The following is a 20,000-nucleotide window of genomic DNA, read 5'->3' on the forward strand; positions in this document are numbered from 1 at the left end:
TTTTCAGCTTTAATTGGAATAAAGACAGTGTATTTCAGCAAAAATATGGTAAGAAAAGGATTAAGACGAGACACCGTAGATCTTAATTGCACACACATATCTACAAAACTTGATACACACTGAGCACAAGGGAACTTCCACACAGTTACTTGACCTGCTAGAAATAGTAACCAAATCACACAATCATAGAAAGTGGAGGATATATTAAATAATCCTTTGCCGCTCATCTCCTTGCATAAAGTTATCCCATCTCCAGTTCAGTCTTACAAACTTCTCCATGGCCTCACTAGTGCTTGTGCCACGAAAAAAGAAAAAAATGCTCCCAGAGTATTTTGCAAAGTGAGTGACACTAGGAAGAGTATTCAGCTGCAGAAACCATGCCAAAGCAGACACTGAAGCATGATACAGTTTTTGGTGCTCATGGCATCTTGTGAAGCTGTCTAACCATTGCCAGCATGGAACATGGATGTCAAATGATGATGGTTATAGTGATGCCTCTAAAAACATGATCTAATCATAGCTGGAATATTTTTAGACATGGGGCTAATTAACTTGCCTGGCCTCTGTGCCGGTAGCACGTAAAAAGCACCATCCAATCGTGGCTGTTTGCCAGCCTCGTCTGGCACCTGTGCCGGTGGCACGAAAAAAGCACCCACTACACTCATGGAGTGGCTGGCGTTAGGAAGGGCATCCAGCCGTAGAAACATTGCCAGATCAGACTGGGCCTGGTGTAGCCTTCTGGCTTCCCAGACCCCAGTTGAACCATCCAACCCATGCAAGCATGGAAAGCGGATGCTAAACGATGATGATGATGATGATGAATTAGATACACATATCCTATGGATTAGTCTTGGTTCTTAAAAGATGAAACAGGTTCCTGCTAGGGGGTAGCGGAGGCCAAAAACAACAGCATGTAGCTAATGGGTTCTATCGATTTAACAAGAAAAGGAATTTAAGATAATCTTATTTTTATATGATTTTCTTGATTTCTTAGTTTAGTGAGTGCAGACAGGAATTAAAGTGGGTGCTTGGAGCTAAGCTCAATTCTCTAGATGTTGTCAACAAAAATTGACAGTTATTTGAAACTGGGGATCCCAACTGGGCTGATATCACAGTTTGAATTAACTAACACAAGTGTCATAAAATTGGCTTCTAACCTGAGCCAAAAAGTAAAACTTAATGGTAAGATTTTAAAGCATAAACACAAATAGCATCCATCCATCTACTCTACCCACTGTTCGAGGGAGGGTTGTGGAGATAGATTCCTCAGGCACCTCCTCCATCAGGTCTTGTTAGAAGCAACCACTGTTAGACCTAACATGAAATATATGACCTCATGCCAAGCTTAATTATTAGTTTAAGAACTAAGTGCCTATGATGTTTGTGTTATGGCACATCGTAACACAGAGAATTACTCCAAAGCTTATATGCAGAGGCACAGGTGTGACTGTGTGGTAAGAAGTTTACTTCCCAATCACATGGTTTTGGGTTCAATCCTACTGTGTTGCACCTTGGGTTATTATCTTGTACTATAGTTCCAGGCTGACCAAAGCCATCTAAGTGGAATTGGTAGATGGAAACTGTATGTGTATATATATATATATATATATATATATATATATAATATATATATATATAATATATATATATATATATATATATATATATATATATACACACACATGCATATACATATACAAGTGTGTGTATGTTGTGTCTCCTTGTTCTGCCATCATGTGATAGCTGTAAAATAATTGTCACTGTTATACAAGCAGTGTCAATCATTACCAACATTCTTTGAGAACACGTGTGGCTAGGGGGAAACATAACCTTCCTTGGAAACAGGTGAGAGTTGGTGACAGGAAGGGAACCTACAAAGAAAGTTTGCCTAAAAAAAAACTCCATCTGACCGATGGAAAAATGAATGTTAAAATAATGTTGATTCTCTCTCTCTCTGCAACCATCCGTATCACCTTTCCCTAATCAGAAAACAACCCTGTAACAAATAGCTTTGCATACAACTTCCTGTAACAGATGTCTTAGTACACTATACTTGTAAGTAGTCTCTCCCTATCTTGAATGTGTTATAGTTAGTACATATAGGCAGATCCCTTTTAGTCTTGTGCTGTGTATATGTTGTATTCTCATTTTATATAGCTGATTTCAGTGTATATATAGTATTGTGTTGAGGAGACTGTTTGTGTATGTTGAGGAGACTGTTTGTGTGGCTGTTTGGTAAGACGTTTGCTTAATGTACACAGGCATGGCTGTGTGGTTAAGGAGCTTGCATTGCAACCATGTGGTGTTTCAGGTTCAGTCCCCCCGTGCAGCGCCTTGGCCAAGTGTCTTTTTCTATAGTTCTGGCTGACCAATGCCTTGCAAGTGAATTTGGTGTAGAAGCCATCAGATACACACACACACATAATGGATTTGTTCCTCATTGTCTTCTAAATGTGAGTAGCCATGTAGCTCCTATACAACAAGAACTTGCTCTGAGCAACCCCACTTCTTCAGGTTTTGTAGATTTGTGAGCTGTGTGGTGACCTCACTAGTGCCAGCAGCACAGGAAAAACACCCAATAAACGCTATTAGGAAGGATATCCAGCCATAGTATCCATGATAAAGTGGACACTGGAGCACAATGCAGTCCTTAGTCCCATTGGATCCTCTCAAACTGCCCATGTTCCATGCTGGCTTGGAACATGGATGTTAAATGATAATAATAGATATGTGTATGTATGTGTCTGACTCTGTGTTTGTTCCACTCACCATGTGACAACTGGTATTGCTTTTTTTTTATTTATGTTTCTCTAACTTAGCAGTTTGGCAAAAGATGCTGATAAAATAAGTACAAGACTTTAAAAAATAATTACAGGAGTACAAGGGTCGATTTGTTCAACTAAACACTTCAAGGTGGTGCTCCAGCATGGCTGTAGTCGAATGACTGAAACAAATTAAAAATAAAAGATTAATAATATCCATCTTTTGCATGTGTGTGTGTGTGTGTGTGCATGTGTGTGTGTGTGTGTGTGTAACTGGACCATGTAATTCCTAGTTGTATAAATATAGAAAAAAAAAACTCTAAGGTTACTCCACTCTCTATTATAATATTGGTTCTAATGGTTGTAATGTTTTGTACAATTATCATCATCATGATTATCAGTCTAACACCTGTTACTTTACTTTTCAGCATACTCCACCACATACTCACACATATTAAATCAAGTGTGATTCTTATATAAATAACATTAACTAGTATACAAACACATGCTGACATGAATATATATGTATGCATATACAAATCCTCTGTGTGTGTGTATGTGTGTGTGTTTGTGTGCACATATACACATATATATATAACCATTGAAATACAATATTACCATCATTATTATTGGTTTTAATACCTGTTGGCATTTGTTACATTCCAGTGCTGTCATTTCTTCTCTCATACAGCCTGCCATCCGCAGGTTAGACACAGCTAGTCTTTGTTAAGTTTTCCATTAATGTAGCTACCTTCCATCAACGTTTTGTTTCTCTCTCTGCGTGCACCATCTATTCAAGTTTCATGTCCATGCTTGTCAGAATGCCATTGACACATGAATGTTTAGCACAGCTGTGTTCAGTCTTTCTTGTAGGTTAACAAGACCACTCATCTAAGGAACTGTACACTTGTTCTAACCACTGTAGAAATAAGATGGCCAAGTGGATAGGATATTGGCCTACCAACCTATTGATCTTGAGTTCTATCCTACTGTTGAATTCTATTGTAAACTTGAGCATGGCTTAGTGGTTAGGATATTGGACTCATGATCATAAGATTGTGGTTTCGATTCCTGGACTGGGTGATGCGTTGTGTTCTTGAGCAAAACACTTCATTTCATGTTGCTCCGGTTCACACAGCTGGTAAAAATGAATAATCCAGTGATGGATTTATGTCCCATCCAAGGAGGAATATATATGCCAGAGAAACCTGGAAACTGGCCCTATGCTCCTCAAAAGAATAATGTAGAATAACCAACACTTAATCCTTTGTGCTTCAGTTCCCCTAGTTGTTGCAAACAAATACTAAATTATCTGGTATAGATTGGTGTTCTATCCAAGAGAAAACATATTATCCATTTAATGCCATGAAATTGGATTTAAGGACCAGCCCTTAAGATACATCTACATTTTACATTACTGCAATCACTGGTGATCCTCTGCATTCAAAGTGTATGTTGTATTGCGATACAGTAACATGTTTGCAAAGCAAGCTTCTTAATCGCATAGTCATGCCTGCACCTAATCCTGAACAAAAATAATGGCTATGACTGGAATGCCTTGATTACAGGTCTTCTTGATCAAGGCTGACCTGAAATTAAACAACAACTTCTACTGAACCTAACTTGTATTTACATTGTATTTGATGTGTCATTATAGATGGATATAAGGCAGTGAGCTGGCAGAATTGTTTGCATGCCAAGCAAAATGCTTAGCAGCATTTCATTTGTCTTAACACTCTGAGTTCAAATTCTGCTGGGGCTGACTTTGCCTTTCGTACTTTTAGGGTTGATAAAATACGTACCAGTTGAGTGCTAGGCTTGGTGTAATTGGCTTATTCCTACCTTTGAACTTACTGGCCTTATTCCAAAATTTGAAACCATTACAGATGGATAAAAGATGGCAAGCTGTCAAAATCATTAGTTAATCAGACATGATGTTTAGCGACATTTTTATCCAATCTTTGATTCTGAGTTCAAAATCCGTTGAAGTTAACTTTGCTTTTTATCCTTTTGGGGTCAATAAAATAAGTACCATTTGAGCTCTGGGGTTGCTATAATCAACTCGCCCCCTTACCCAAATTTAAGGTTTTGTGCCTATTGTAGAAACAATCATTATACATAGATAAACTCCCTTACTTTGTGTGTGTGTGTGTGTTGGTGGGTAGCAGTTACACTGTGTATTTGAGTTTATTTATAAAATGTGTTTCTCTCTTTGTTTCCTTTTCTTATAGAGGCTACATAAGCTTTACCATGGACCAGTCTGTGTGTCTGGATGATGACGACGATGATATCATCTCCGATATCGTAAATACTGCTCATCTCAACATTGACCAGGATCCTTTGAGCTCTACATTAGTCCACTCACCTACCACCGATACACTGGACTCTGTGATGCTGGAGCCTTCTCCTTCCGAAGATGGCAGTGAGGAGCAGGATGGAGAGGAGCTGGCAAAAAGCAATTCAGTAAGTCCAATCCCTGACGATTCTTCATTGCAAGATCTTGAAAGTGATGCCATAGAAGCAGCAACAGAAACTGTAGCAGCAGCAGCAGCAGCAACAACAGCAGCAGCAGATGATGATGATGAAGTAGAGGTGACACCTGCTGTTGATGATGAAGAAGTGATCCCCCCAGTGGAGCAACAAGACCAACAGGATATAATGATAACGATAACTTCACCCACCACATTGGATACAGCAGCAGCATCAAGTGAAAATGAAGAGAAGTCACCAGGAGCAGAGGTAGCTAGCATTTATTTCAGTCTTTTTTTGTTTTTTAATCAGGTGCAGGCATGGCCGTGTGGTAAAAATTTGCTTCCCAAACCACATGGTTCCGAGTTCAGTACCACTGTGTCATACCTTGGACAAGTGTTTTCTACTTTAGCCTGGGCAAATTAAAGTTTTGTGAGTGGATTTGGTTGATGGAAACTGAAAGAAGCTTATTTTTTTTTTAGAGCCACTGCAACTGAAATGAAGAAGGAAGAATTGTACTTTAGGCTGAAATTCTTGCAACAGAGTGTACTTTACCAGAGGCATGTCAGTAACAGGTGGTGGTAATTAAATTGGGCAATGAAATAAGTCTGTTCACCAAAAACAAAAAAAAGAAATGATCTCCCTGACAGATTTCTGTTTAGTTTCTGTTTACCAAATTTCACTTACAAGGTTTTGGTCAACCTAAAGCTTTTGTAGAAGACACTTACTCAAGGTGTCACACAGTGGTATTGAACCCCAAACCACACTGAAACTTAGATTGGAAAATACAGTATGAACATTGTGAATGAGAAAGGCAGGCACAAAGGTTAATCTTTCTTGTAAATGCAAAGAGATAGAAGTGATTGTTGTAATTATAGAAAAGGCCAAAGAATAGTTATAATTTGATGGATTGAGTAGATGAACTAAAGGTTTAATGAAAGGAATTTGTGAAGTAAAAAGATGGATTGTAAATGTAATTAAGTTAAGAGTAAATGACCTTATGGCTGTAATGGTGCCTTGTGCCTTCTGTCTAATGTAATGCTTATTTGTCCACATTATTTTGAATTACTCCTGCATTATGTTTTTGTGTTGAAATTTTGATGATATGCTTGTATATTTTTATATGACATCGTAGGATTGGTGTGAGAGTCTGAAGATAGTGAGTCTGTACATAAATCAGATACAATATTTAGGCCAGATATAGCTAGTTTAAATACTAAAAGTTTAATCTAGTGTGCCAATTGAAAACAGAAAACGTTTAAAAGTCTCTGACTGTCTTCTCTTGTGTTTTCTCTCATTTTTATCCATCCTTCTCTCTTCCCTTCAGAGTCCTACAGAGTTTCATATTCCAGACAATGAAGACAATGCAGATCTTCCTGAGCAAGCAGCCAGTGAAGGGACAGCCGAAATGGATGAGAGCTGCTTGAACCAGCCATCAATCAGCAGCTACTTTGCGACACCACCAGTGACCAGCAACGACTCGGCTGAGAACTTTTTTGATAACCTAACAATTGATACAAAGCCACCACCGACTTCACCAATACCACCAGCCCTGGATTCACTCACACTGGAACAGGCAGAGAACTGCAATGAGGTAGTTCATTCACAGAGCACAGACATTTTACCGACATCCCCTAGAAATTTTGCACAGGTTGGTAGATACTCCAGTAGACATATCTGCATGACAAAATATATGGAACTGTTGGGCTTTTTTTTTATGCACATTTATTTGTTACTTGTCAAGTCTCTTGCCTTACAACTCTTAAAAGTGATCAATGCCAAGATCAGTAGAGCTCTAGATAAAGCTCTACCTGTCTAACACCCGTGGACATGTTTACAAAGTCAGAAAACAGCACAGCTCCCATGACTTTCAGAAACATCTTTTTCACGCTAAGAATTGCTGAAGCATGGAACAAACTGCCGGCATCAGTTGTTAGTTGTCGGAGCACTGCATCCTTCAAAACTTCCATGCTTCCTGAGATTCACCAACACTACACCTGATTTTCTCCCCTCCATACACACGCAAGCATGTATCTGACTCATACACTGTTCACTTCCCAGCCATTTGTATATTACTGCATATGCTTTATATGCACTTTTGACAAGTTGTGGTGCACCTGAGCACTGTATACAATAATTTCATTATTATATTATATATATTAAATACCTTGTGTTATTTAGTTACATCCTTTTACATTCTAAGTTTGAATTCTGAAGAGGTCAACATTTCAACATTACCTTTCAAATTTACTCCCCTCTGGAGGGGTCAGTAAAATAACGTACCAGTACACTACAGATACTACAGCATGTGTATTAGCTCTGATTGTTGCTTACATTTGTACCTAAATACCATTGTTTTTCTTATTTCTTCTAGTTTATTCCTTATCCTCACCAATAGGCCTGTAATAACCGTCATCGTCCAAACATTTAAACATTTTTTTATGCTATTCATTTCATAACCTTTGTCAACAATCTCTTTTTCATAATTTATGTATGTATGTGCTTGTGTGTGTATATGTGTGTTGTGCAGGCATGGTTGTGTGATTAAGAAGCTTGCTTCTCAACAATGTGAGCTTGGTGTTAGTCTAAATGCATGGCGCTTTGGTAAGTGTCTTCTACTATAGTCCTTGGAGTGGATTTTGATAGAAACTACCACTACCACCACTACTACTACTACTACTACTGTTTCTCTAATAGGTACACCAAGAACCTGAAAGCGTCACATTTGAAGGAACCGAATCTGTTCTTGAAGAAAACTGCAATGCACAAGAAAAGGAAGATTTTCTTTTAGATGATGAAGAATTTGAATCATTCACTGCAGAAGAAAGCCAGATTGGATTTGAACTTGGTTTGACTAGCTCTCCGAAACAAGTACTACCAGAAAATTATTCACACAGCACCGATCACACTCCCCATGAAAGAGAACGACATGTTTCTTCGTCTTCTAGTAAAACACCACTATCATCAGAGGTTGTCAGGGAGAACAGTATGAACCAGTTCTTCTCTGAAGTATCACCCTCACTGGCTGAAGAGCCAGACGTGCCACTATCACCCGCAATTAACACATCACCCGCAGTACCAAAACTAGTTGCTACTGAAAATGTCATTGTTCAGGCTGCAGTCTCCAGTCATGGTACGCCTGTCCATCAAAACCAACACATCTCATCCGCTGGAGTTTCATCAGTACCTTTCCAACAGTTCATCGAAGATGTCAACACGGACGACCTCTTTACGATGGGTCTTGACATGAGCGATTCTGACCGACGGCATGATGCTTGGGTCCCTGTAGAATCAACACAGAAGATACTCAATGAGATTGCTTCAGCACAAGAAAAACCTGAATACACTTCAGAAATGCTCTCTACTCCAGGCATCACAGTTGAAGAAGCACAAGTAAGGCTCTTGTACATCACTTTAATTGTTGATTTCTTTTTCTTTTTTCTTTTGTTTTAACATTCTCTTGTGCTTTTAAAGTATGTTGTAGCTAACTGGCTGCAGAATGTAAAGGATTTTAATGGGAAAGAACATTTAAGCAAGCTTTGAATATAACAAAGATATGTCAGATTCCCATCTTCTCACACTATACAAAATTACATTAATGGGGTATATTATATACACTGCACAATGTAAACATAACTATATGCAGTGCTCACTATATGGCGGCGAGCTGGCAGAAACATTAGCACGACAGGCGAAATGCGTAACCGTATTTCGTCTGCCGTTACATTCTGGGTTCAAATTCCGCCGAGGTCAACTTTGCCTTTCATCCTTTCGAGGTCGATAAATTAAGTACCAGTTATGCACTGGGGTCGATGTAATTGACTTAGTCCCTTTGTCTATCCTTGTTTATCCCCTCTGTGTTTAGCCCCTTGTGGGTAGTAAAGAAATATATATGCAGTGCTCACATACATACATACATGCACACATTGCACACAAAATAACATTACTAGGTATAGCATGCACACACACACACACACACACACACGTGCGCATGCACACACACATGCATGTACAGATACATACATATGCGCAAACACTCTCTACACACAAAATACATTACTAGGTGCTGCACACACGGATACACACATATATAAAGACTGACAAACACACACACTGCAAGGTACAGCACTTGCACACAGATACACATACATACACACACACTTTACACAATAACTTTACTATGTTCAGCAGACACATAACTTCACACATATAGCTATATGCACACATATAAGGCGGCGAGCTGGCAGAAACATTAGCGCGCCGGGCGAAATGCTTAGCGGTATTTCGTCTGTCATTACATTCTGAGTACAAATTCCGCCGAGGTCGACTTTGCCTTTCATCCTTTTGGAGTCGATAAATAAAGTACCAGTTTCGCACTAGGGTTGATGTAATTGACTCAATCCCTTTGTCTGTCCTTGTTTGTCCTCTGTATGTTTAGCCCCTTGTGGGTGGTAAAGAAATATATATGCACACATACACATATTATTAGACACAGTACGTACACACACACATTATTAGGTACAGTATACGTGCACATTACTAGGCATATATTACTGTTACTAGAGATATACACACATACAACAAAATGTAACATTATAAGTTACAGCACTCAAACACAGATACACACACACAACAATAAAAAAATAACTTTAATAGGTACAGTATACAACCGTAAATATATTTAAACACATTCACACCACACCCCACTCCAAAAACCTTCATGGTCTTAAATGACTTGGGATCCAGTTTGGTCATGCAAGATAGAGACTCATTAAAGGATATTGATTAAAAAATAATTTATATTTTGATAGAGTTGATGATGATGATGATGATAATGATTAATGAACAATATTGCTTTCTTTTTATTTTTCTTGTGCAGCCTGATCCCATTCAAGAGATGTTACGGAAATTCATGGGAGACGATGAAGCTGATCTCAGGCAAACAATGTCGGCTGATGCTGTCTCACAGGATACTGATGGCTTGTGTAAACTTGTGGTATGTATTGTACTATGTGTCATCATCGTCATCATCATTTAACATCTGTTTTCCATGCTGGCATGAGTTGGATGGTTTGATAGGTGTTGACCAGTAGAAGGACTGTTCAGGCTCCCTGTCTATTTTGGCATGTTTTCTACAGCTCAATGCCCTTCCTAGTGCCAACTGTTTTGCAGAGTGTACTGGCGGCAAGCTAGCAGAAACATTAGCACACTGGACGAAATGCTTAGTGGTATTTTGTCTGCCGTTACGTTCTGAGTTCAAATTCCGCCAAGGTCGACTTTGCCTTTCATCCTTTTGGGTCAATAAATTAAGTACCAGTTATGCACTGGGGTCGATGTAATCGACTTAATGTCCGTGTTTGTTCCCTCTATGTTTAGCCCCTTATGGGCAATAAAGAAATAAGAGTGTACTGGTGCTTTCACACAACACCGGCACAGGTGCTTTTTACACGGCACCAGCACCTACAAACCTGCAAGATTAGGGATGCTCATCTGGAGAGGGTTGCAGGGGGTGAGCCTGTATGCAAGGACAACCATGCTTTTACTTAGTTTGACATGTCTTTTCAAGCACAGCAAATTGCCAGGCGTCTTGGTCCCCTGTCATCCCCTCTGCGAGTCCCAATGTCTGTAGATTCTTTCTCACCCCTTTGTCCCACATCTTACATATCTGTATATATATAAATGAAAAGAAAACGGAAATTTGCAATTGACATATTTTAATTTATTAACATAATATAATGTAAATATTATAATCTTACAATTGTTTCGATTCAGACCCAATAATAAATTTATAAAAATTCATGTTTTTGGGTAAGAATCTCATCAGGGAATATTTAACAAAAATTACATATGAGGATTTTTAGATCCTAAAACTGAATTAAATATGTTTGTAAGCATGAGCATCAATAATTTTTTAAAATGTATAATAAAAATATTATAATAAAAACAAAAAATTGAAATAAATAAAAAATAAATAAATAAATCTAATATAATGCTCATAATTAATGTTTATGTACTTTTAAAAATATTAATTTAAATATATTTTTGCACATTAAGTTTAAAAAAAAAACAGAAATAATATGCTAAGAAAAATCCAATATTTTGTTTCTTTTCTTTTGTACAGAAGAACGAATGCTTCCGCGCTGCTGTCGAAATGACTGGGAGGCTGTTGATTGCTGCCAAACAAGGTCCTGATAATATTGGGCAGATCACACTGCACACACCTCACATTTTACAGGTAGGTAATTTGGGGTCTTGTGCTAAAGACATTTGAAGAGATTCCATGCAGTTCACATCAGTCATAAGAAAATTTTGGGCAGGTCTAACAGCAAACACTTCACGCTTAAACAGGTGGGGCATTGAAGGTCTGGTGATGCTGGTGACGCTGGTGTTGGTGGTATTATCAGTTATAGGAGAAATAGCCCTAAAAACAGGTTTGATGATATAAGCAGGAAAACAGAATTTGAAACATGAGTTTCTTGTATATATAGCGCAGGAGTGGCTGTGTGGTAAGTAGCTTGCTTACTAACCACATGGTTCCAGGTTCATTCCCACTGAGTGGCACCTTTGGCAAGTGTCTTCTACTATAGCCTCAGGCCGACCAAAGACTTGTGAGTGGATTTGGTAGCTGGAAACTGAAAGAAGCCCGTCGTATGTATGTATATATATATATGTGTGTGTGTATATATTTGTGTGTTTGTGTTTGTCCCCCCAACATCGCTTGACAACCGATGCTGGTGTTTTTACGTCCCCGTAACTTAGCGGTTCGGCAAAAGAGACCGATAGAATAAGTACTAGGCTTACAAAGAATAAGTCCTGGGGTCGATTTGCTCGACTAAAGGCTGTGCTCCAGCATGGCCACAGTCAAATGACCGAAACCAGTAAAAGAGTAAAGAAGTATATATTTTTTGTATCTTTTTACTTGTTTGTGAAGGCGCATGACTCAGTGGTTAGAGTGCTGGGCTCACAATCATGAGGTAGTGAGTTTCACATTATTCCAGTTCACTCAACTGTAGAAATGAGTTGCAACATCACTGGTGTTAAGCTGTACCAGCCCTTGGATAACATCAGTGGTATGGAGAGAGGAAACTGCTATGCATGGGCAACTGGTGGTCTTCCGTAAACAACTTTGCTCGGACTTGTGCCCCAGAGGGTAACTTTCTAGGTGCAATCCCATGGTCATTCATGACTGAAGGGGGTCTTTACCTTTTACCATTATTTGCCTAACTCGTTAGACTGCAGTTATGCTGTGGCACTGTCCTGAAGGGTTTAGTCAAATGAATCACCCCAAGAACTTAATTTTTTTTAAAGCCCTGGTTCTTATTCTATTGGTCTCGTTTTGCCAAACTGTTAAGTTATATGGATATAAGCAAACCAACACTGGTTGATGAGTGGTGGCAGGTCACACACACACACACACACACACACACACACCACACATTTCCAGGTCAACCAAAGCTTTGTGAATGGATTTGGTTTGACAAAATCTGTGGAAATGCATTCTCTCTCTCTCTGTATATGTATATATATATATATATATATATACACACACACACATATGTGTGTGTGTATGTGTGTGCACATGCATGCAGACAAGTATGTGTGTGTGTGTGTGTGATGATGATGATGTGTGTGTGTGTAAATTTATGTATATAATTTAGAGAAAAACCTCTATTAAACAATACAATAATGAAAGATGTTATTCATACCATATAGAAAATAGTAGTAAAAAGACTACACTGTACAAAAAAACAATAAATAAATAGTATATTCATAAATATATTATAAATAATATATTTGTGTCTCCTTGTCTTGCTTATTGCATAATGGTTGTAAATGGATGTCATTCATTTCCAATATCTTTCAAAATCATGTTTGGCCATGGATAAAAAAGTAAAGGTTGGTAATAGAAAAGGCATCCAGCTGTAGAAAATCTGCCTCACTAAACTCCATCTAACCCATGCAAGCATGGAAAAGTGGATGTTAAAACAATGATGATGATGGTTTCTGCTTTTCTATGTCTTTCATAATTATTCCAAACTAGCAGTATCGCCCGGCGTTGCTCGGGTTTGTAAGGGAAATAACTATAAAGCATTTTTAGAGAGTTATAGCCCAAAAATAGCAAAAAAATGGGAACAAAAATTATGGTAAATTTTTTTTGATAGTTAAAAAGGTCGAGTTGCGTCCCCTAGACCATCTGTGGTTTGTGTTTCTGATTGTTGACCCCATGTCGAATTTATCGATCTTTTTCAGAACTGGGGGAACTTTTCAAAATTTTCGCTGCGTTAGTTTTGAATTATGACATTGGGCTATGTGTGTGTCAAGTTTCATCAGAATCGGTTGAAAGCCGTGGTCTGGGTGAGGGTACAAGCAAACAGACACACAGAAACACGCACAGACAAACTGCCGTTTATATAGAGAGAGATTCTTCTATTGTTTCTTCAGTTTTTCATCCCAATTTTTTTTATCAAATATTTTTCCTTTTTCTTCAGTTTTTCCCCTTAAATTTCTTCTTCCATTTATTTTTTCTCTTTTTATAATCTGTTTTTTTTTCTTCTCTTTATTAATCTTTCTGTTCATTTATTTTCCATTAAAAGTTTTTTTTTTTCTCCTTTCACTTTTTGTCTCCAATCAACAATATCTTCAATTAATTTTTCCATTTTCCTTTTACATTTCAATCACCAGATTTGGTTTTGTAGAATTGCATTGTTGTTAAAGCTACGGCTTTACACTGTTGCTCATTCTGAACTGCAGAACTTCAAGAACCTCGACACACCCGATCTCTACTACCAATACTACCCTGGCAATTATCCTGGACGAAAGGGTAATTAAGTCTCTACTTTTGAGTTTCTCTTCTCCTTTTCTTTCATCCAATCACACAGAGACTCAGTCATGTGGCATACCCTAGCTAGTATAGCTTAGAAATGTCTTCCAGTTGTCTGAATACCATTTTATCTTGACATTCAAAGGTCTTTTGTATGTTGAGCTCTCTTCTAATTCCCTTTGCTTCCATAAAAATACTGCTATTCTTAATGTATTTTCTGGCATACTAGTTGATGTAAACATGAAGTGTAAACACTCAAACCTCATTTCTGTCTTTCCAAATTCCATTTCACTTGGAATTTTTGGTTGAGCTCCTGAATTTGGGTCTGGAAAATTTTATTTGTATGCCAGAAAATACAGTATCAACAACTCCTTGTTGTTGTATTTTAGAGTTGAGTTTAATAAGATCAGCTTTACAGTTATGCCATATATTTAGGTAGGTTGTTGGTTTAGAGTAGCAAGCCAAAGCAAGAAAGAAGGGTTGTGAAATGGGAATGAAATACTGAGGGACCATATTCATGAGTAATGGGAAGCAGAAGGCTGAATTGGATGCTAGAAGTGCAGGTACTGGCATAGTAATGTGCCAATTCCAATTCCAGCATTCGGTCCTTAGAAAGGAAGCCAGAATTATTAGCACACTGGATGAAATGCTTAGCAGTATTCCGCCTGTCGCTACGTTCTGAGTTCAAATTCTGCCAAAGTTGACTTTGCCTTTCATCCTTTCGATGTCAATAAATTAAGTACCAGAGGAACATTGGGGTTGATGTAATTGACTATCCCCTCCCCCAAAATTTCAGGCCTTGTACCTATAGTAGAAAGGATTATTATTATTATTATTATCATTATTATTATTATTATTGTATTTCAGGTTCTATGGTCCCATTTGGTCTTCGTCTTTTGGATGCTCAACTTCCATTTTATCTTGGACACAACAAAGATGCAGTAGACAAATTGTATTATATTCTTTCCGTTGTGCAACAGGTGAGGGCAGGTACATTGTATTGTTGTGTATGCGTGTTAGAGATGAGATACAACCAATTTTCTGGGGTTTTTTTTGGAGAGTGTGCAATGACCGTGATCATGGCCCTTTTTTCAGTACCTCTGAAACAGCTGGGATGAAATGTGGAAATTATTCTCTGACTGGAGCCCTGAGTCAAATGTTTGCAACAGTGTGGATTTAGCAAAAGATATCCAGGGACTGCATGGCTGGGTTAAACTAAGTAATGGATTAAGTCTACCACCTAAAGATGTGAATATTCCCTCTTGAAGACTTCCAAGCAGTTTCTGCCTTCCAAATTCGACTGACCCTAGGCTATGAAAAAGGGATTAAGTGTCATTAATATTCATCACCATCATTAAACATCTATTTTTCATGCTAGCATGGGTTCGATGGTTTGATAGAGTTTGTGAGTTGCGGGGCTGTGTTGAGCCCCAGTGTCAGCTATGGTTTCTATAGTTGGATGCCCTTCCTGTCACCAACCCCTTTATAGAGTATACTGGGTGCTTTTTTCATGCCACTGGTTCTTGGCTCTAGTGTGGTCACAAAGTGTATTATTATATTATATATATAGTATTACTATCCTATAATATTAATACTATCAATAATTAATATGCCAATTTGTTCTTTTTGTACATACATGTCATGTGTGTCACAATTCTAAAGAAGAAGTGAGTGGCAAAGCGAGAGAGAGGAGGACAGATAGGAAGTCAGAGAGAAAGGGAAAGTGAGAGAGAATATGAGAGAGAGAGAGAGAGAGAAAGATAGTGAGTGGTGACAGCATTCGTTCTGTGTTTTTTAAATGTTTATCTCATCGCAAGAAAAGTAAATTCAGGCGCAGGAGTAGCTGTGTGGTAAGTAGCTTGCTAACCGACCACATGGTTCCAGGTTCAGTCCCACTGCATGGCATCTTGGGCAAGTGTCTTCTGCTATAGCCCCAGGCCAACCAATGCCTTGTGAGTGGATTTGGTAGACGGAAACTGAAAGAAGCCTGTTGTATATATGTTATGTGTTTGTGTGTCTGTGTTTGTCCCCCTAGCATTGCTAGACAACCGATGCTGGTGTATTTACGTTCCCATCACTTAGCAGTTCGGCAAGAGAGACCGATAGAATAAGTACTGGGCTTACAAAGAATAAGTCTCGGGGTCGATTTTCTTGACTAAAGGCAGTGCTCTAGCATGTCCGCAGTCAAATGACTGAAACAAGTAAAAGAGTAAAAAAAGAGAGAGAGTAAAGAGAGATACATACACACATTGTTAAATTAAAAGCGAGAGAGAGGAGGGACACAGAGGAAGTGAAAGAGAAAGTGAGAGAGACAGATACATAGATCCAAAGAAAAGCTATTGGTCAGCCCAGTGCAAAAATAGAAGATGCTTGTTTAGTGGGACTGAACCTGAAACCCATGTGGTTACAAAGTGAGTTTTTTAACCACACAGCCATGCCGGTGCCTATACATAATCAAATGAAAATTTCGTATGAAAGATGTTAAGTAGCTTGTTTATTTGCTTTAACATATTTGTATTACATCTGTATTACATCTGTCTATCACAGATCATTTCAAATCTTGAAAGTGGTTTATCAGAAGATGGCTCTTCAGTGGAACTGACTCCAGAATCTAAGAAAGGTAAGATTTTTGTGATTTTGCTGTTGCTGTTGTGTTGCCAGCTTCACAGTTGAAGTGGGCTGTTGGTGGGTTCTGTTGGGCATTCATTCTGCAAAGGTGTGACTGAGCTTGGAGTTATTGGCACAGCAAAGAGGAAAGCCATAGATTCCATTACTGATTCTGCAGAGAATTCCAGGCCACTAGGTGGGTTTGAATAAAGAGGACAAACCAGTGGTTTGCTGCTATTGGAATGCAATTTAGGACTTGATCAACACTGGCTGGGTCAACTGGATGAAGGCATCTGTTTCTGAAAATTCCCAAACTCCTCAAGACCCCAGAAATGTCACTGATGGTGCAAATCTGTGTATTGTATCTTGGAACTAGGCTCAAATCAACCCTGATTAAGTAGATCCAAAATCAAAGGCATTCTAGCCATGACTTGACCGTCTTATTCGTTTGTGTCTCAGAGAAGATACAATATTATTCAATAAGTCTCTCTTTATTTAAGATGTTAGATTGTGATTGAAGGAAAATTTGGCTGCTATTTCTAGCAAGTTGAGTAACTATGTAGATCAAGGGTTCTCAACCTTTTTAATATCCGGACTAGATTCAAAACCTGGATTTTTTCAGAGAGCCACACTAAAAAAGATAAAACACAAGTCATTTATGACAAATTTATATTTAATGGCAGTGCCCCAGCATGGCCACAGCTCATGAGCTGAAACTAGATAAAATATAACTAGATAAAATATAATATATATATACATTTATATAAATATAAAAAATATATTGCGGGAAAAATGTTGAGGAGCACATACGGCCTTGAGGGCCGAGGTTGAGGGAACTACTGATTAGATGCTTGTTTGCTGGCTTGTCCTCTGATGGAAGGATATTGGAATTAACTAATTTTTTACATGACAACACACATATATCAGCATTTACACATACACACACAAACTCTCTCTCTCTGAAATAACCAAGTGTATTCATAGCTTGGAAATAAGTTTTGAGAAGAGCAGGTAGAGTCAAACTGACTTGCTCTATCAAGAAACACCACGTAAACTCTACAAGGTGGTGAGCTAGCTGAATCCTTAGCATGCCAAACCATATGCTAAGTGGCATTTCTTCCAGCTCTTTATGTTCTAAGTTCAAATCACACTGGGCTTGGCCTTTCATTCTTCTAGGATCAATAAAATAAAATGAAATATGTGTTGAGCACTGGGGTTGGTATAATTGACAAGCTCCCACCTGCTGAAATTGTTGGCCTTGTGTCAAAACTTGAAACAATTAAAAGTGCTGACATGGCTGTGTGGCAAGATGCTTGCTATGTGATCATGTGGTTTTTGGTTCAGTCCCTCTGTGCAGCACCTTTGGGCAAGTCTCTTCTACTCTAGTCTCAAGAGTGTATTTGGTAGACAAAAAAGGTGTGGAAACCATTGTATATGTATGCATGTATGTGCAGGTGTGGCCTTGTGGTAAGAAGCTTGCTTCCCAATCACATGGTTCTGTATTCAGTCCTACTGTGTGACACCTTGGGCAAGTGTCTTCTACTATAGCTTTGGGCTGACCAAAGCCTTGGGAGTGGATTTGCTAGATGGAAACTGAACGAAGTGCGTTATATATATATGTGTGTGTGTGTGTGTCTGTTCCCCCCGCCATCGCTTGACAACTGATGTTGGTGTGTTTACGTCCCCCATAACGTAGCAGTTCAGCAAAAGAGACCAATAGAATAAGTACCAGGCTTACAAAGAATAAGTCCTGGGGTCGATTGCTTTGACTAAAAACCCTGTAAATGTCAGTGGATTAGTGGGTTACAACACACACCAAGTTAGTTACTGATTTATTGCTATTGTAGTCCTTTTGTTTTTATATTTTTAGCTTCCCTTGAACTATGGTCCAAGCGACAGTGTCAAGTGATGTATATCATTGCCAACATACTTCTGTCCATCAAGGTAAGTTAGATTGGCTACTTTGATTATATTTATAACTGTGACTATCCATGTACAAGCCAAATGTCTTGCTAAAGGTCTTGAGGAAATGACAGTTTGGGTTTTACTTGACCCTTTAGCATTTAAGCTGGCCATGTTAGGCCAAAATATTCTACTTGTTTTATGTTCACAGTGGCTAGATCCAGCCTTTCATGCCTAGCCTACAATGTCATTGTAGAAATAAAATGACATCATTGAAATCTTGAAGCTCTGAGATAATGCATGACTAATTCAAAACAATGTGAATAAATAAGCAAATAAGCCTGACATTTGACAAAGTAATCTGAATGCTAAGGGGTTAAAATTTCAAATTTTAGCACACACACACACACACACCGTCTCTCTCTCTCTGTTTCTGTCCCTTAACTAGTTTATTTCTCATGCTGTAGGATTATGTAGCTGCCCTCGATGTCTATCAAGAACTACTGAAGAAAGATGCGGATAGTCAGAGTGCTTTGCTAACTGGCATTGGACGTATATTCCTCCAGGTGGGTATTATTTTTGAAAGATTATATTTCATTCTTTATTCTGCTTTTGTTTTTTTTTTAAAGTAAAAACAATGTTTTGGTCGACCTGCACTCAGTTGTTACATCAGATTAATTGAAATATCTTATAAAAACTTAAGACCCATTGTTTTTAATAACTTTCTAATTTTGGAATATATAAATATATACACATGTACATCTCTCTCTCTCTCTCTCTCTCGCTATATCATCATCATCATCATCATCGTTTAACGTCCGTTTTCCGCGCTAGCACGGGTTGATATATATATATATGAGGTGGTCAAGCATGACCTTCGAATGTTGGGCCTCACTGAGGCAATGACGAAAGACCGAGATCTCTGGAGATATGGAGTGGCTGCGAAGACCCGACAAATAGCGCAAGTTCATGGGTGTTTCCTGCACCACCTTCACATACCAGCCCCAGCCCATCCAAAGTACCTTGGATCGCAGGACGGCCTGCTGTGCTTGCCTTGGATCATAGGGTGACCTACTGTGCTTGAGGAGACCTATTGAGTCAAGTACATCAACATCAAAATAAAAATCAAATGGAAATTGTGCTGGTGACACGTAAAAAGCACCATCCGAACATGGCTTTCTGTGTTCCTTTCTGTGGAAGAGTGTAGGCTCGAAATGTAAAAGACTTTTTCAATTCCTGAGCGTTATACTAATACATCTGTTTGTTTTCTACACCACCTGTCTTCGTCTTTAGTTTTTTTCATGAATTCTCCCCTATATATATATATATATATATATATATATATATATGACTCACCATCTTTGTGTGTGGATGTATGTAAGCATATGCTGTATATATATATATTGCAGCTAGCCTCAATATTCCCAACAATGTCATTC

General features: G+C 38.4%; 1 protein-coding gene across 3 annotated transcripts in view; it reads left to right on the plus strand.

Annotated features, from left to right (window-relative positions):
- LOC115219159 (trafficking protein particle complex subunit 12) overlaps positions 1 to 20,000 on the plus strand; it is a 28,013-nt gene that overhangs the window by 4,622 nt on the left and 3,391 nt on the right. The window contains exons 1-11 of one of the 3 annotated variants that reach the window (XM_036509023.1): positions 28 to 48; positions 4,994 to 5,501; positions 6,559 to 6,882; positions 7,929 to 8,624; positions 10,111 to 10,227; positions 11,353 to 11,466; positions 13,914 to 14,052; positions 14,920 to 15,032; positions 16,600 to 16,672; positions 18,530 to 18,603; positions 19,029 to 19,127. In XM_036509023.1, coding sequence (XP_036364916.1) covers positions 5,013 to 5,501; positions 6,559 to 6,882; positions 7,929 to 8,624; positions 10,111 to 10,227; positions 11,353 to 11,466; positions 13,914 to 14,052; positions 14,920 to 15,032; positions 16,600 to 16,672; positions 18,530 to 18,603; positions 19,029 to 19,127 — 2,238 coding nt within the window. In that variant the 5' untranslated portion in view covers positions 28 to 48; positions 4,994 to 5,012. Of the gene's footprint in view, positions 1 to 27; positions 49 to 4,993; positions 5,502 to 6,558; positions 6,883 to 7,928; positions 8,625 to 10,110; positions 10,228 to 11,352; positions 11,467 to 13,913; positions 14,053 to 14,919; positions 15,033 to 16,599; positions 16,673 to 18,529; positions 18,604 to 19,028; positions 19,128 to 20,000 lie in introns of those variants that run through there. The other 2 variants (XM_029789264.2, XM_036509022.1) reach the window with 2 other exon arrangements.

This window comes from Octopus sinensis, linkage group LG14 (genome assembly GCF_006345805.1).
Source record: "Octopus sinensis linkage group LG14, ASM634580v1, whole genome shotgun sequence".
Lineage (NCBI taxonomy): Eukaryota > Metazoa > Mollusca > Cephalopoda > Octopoda > Octopodidae > Octopus > Octopus sinensis.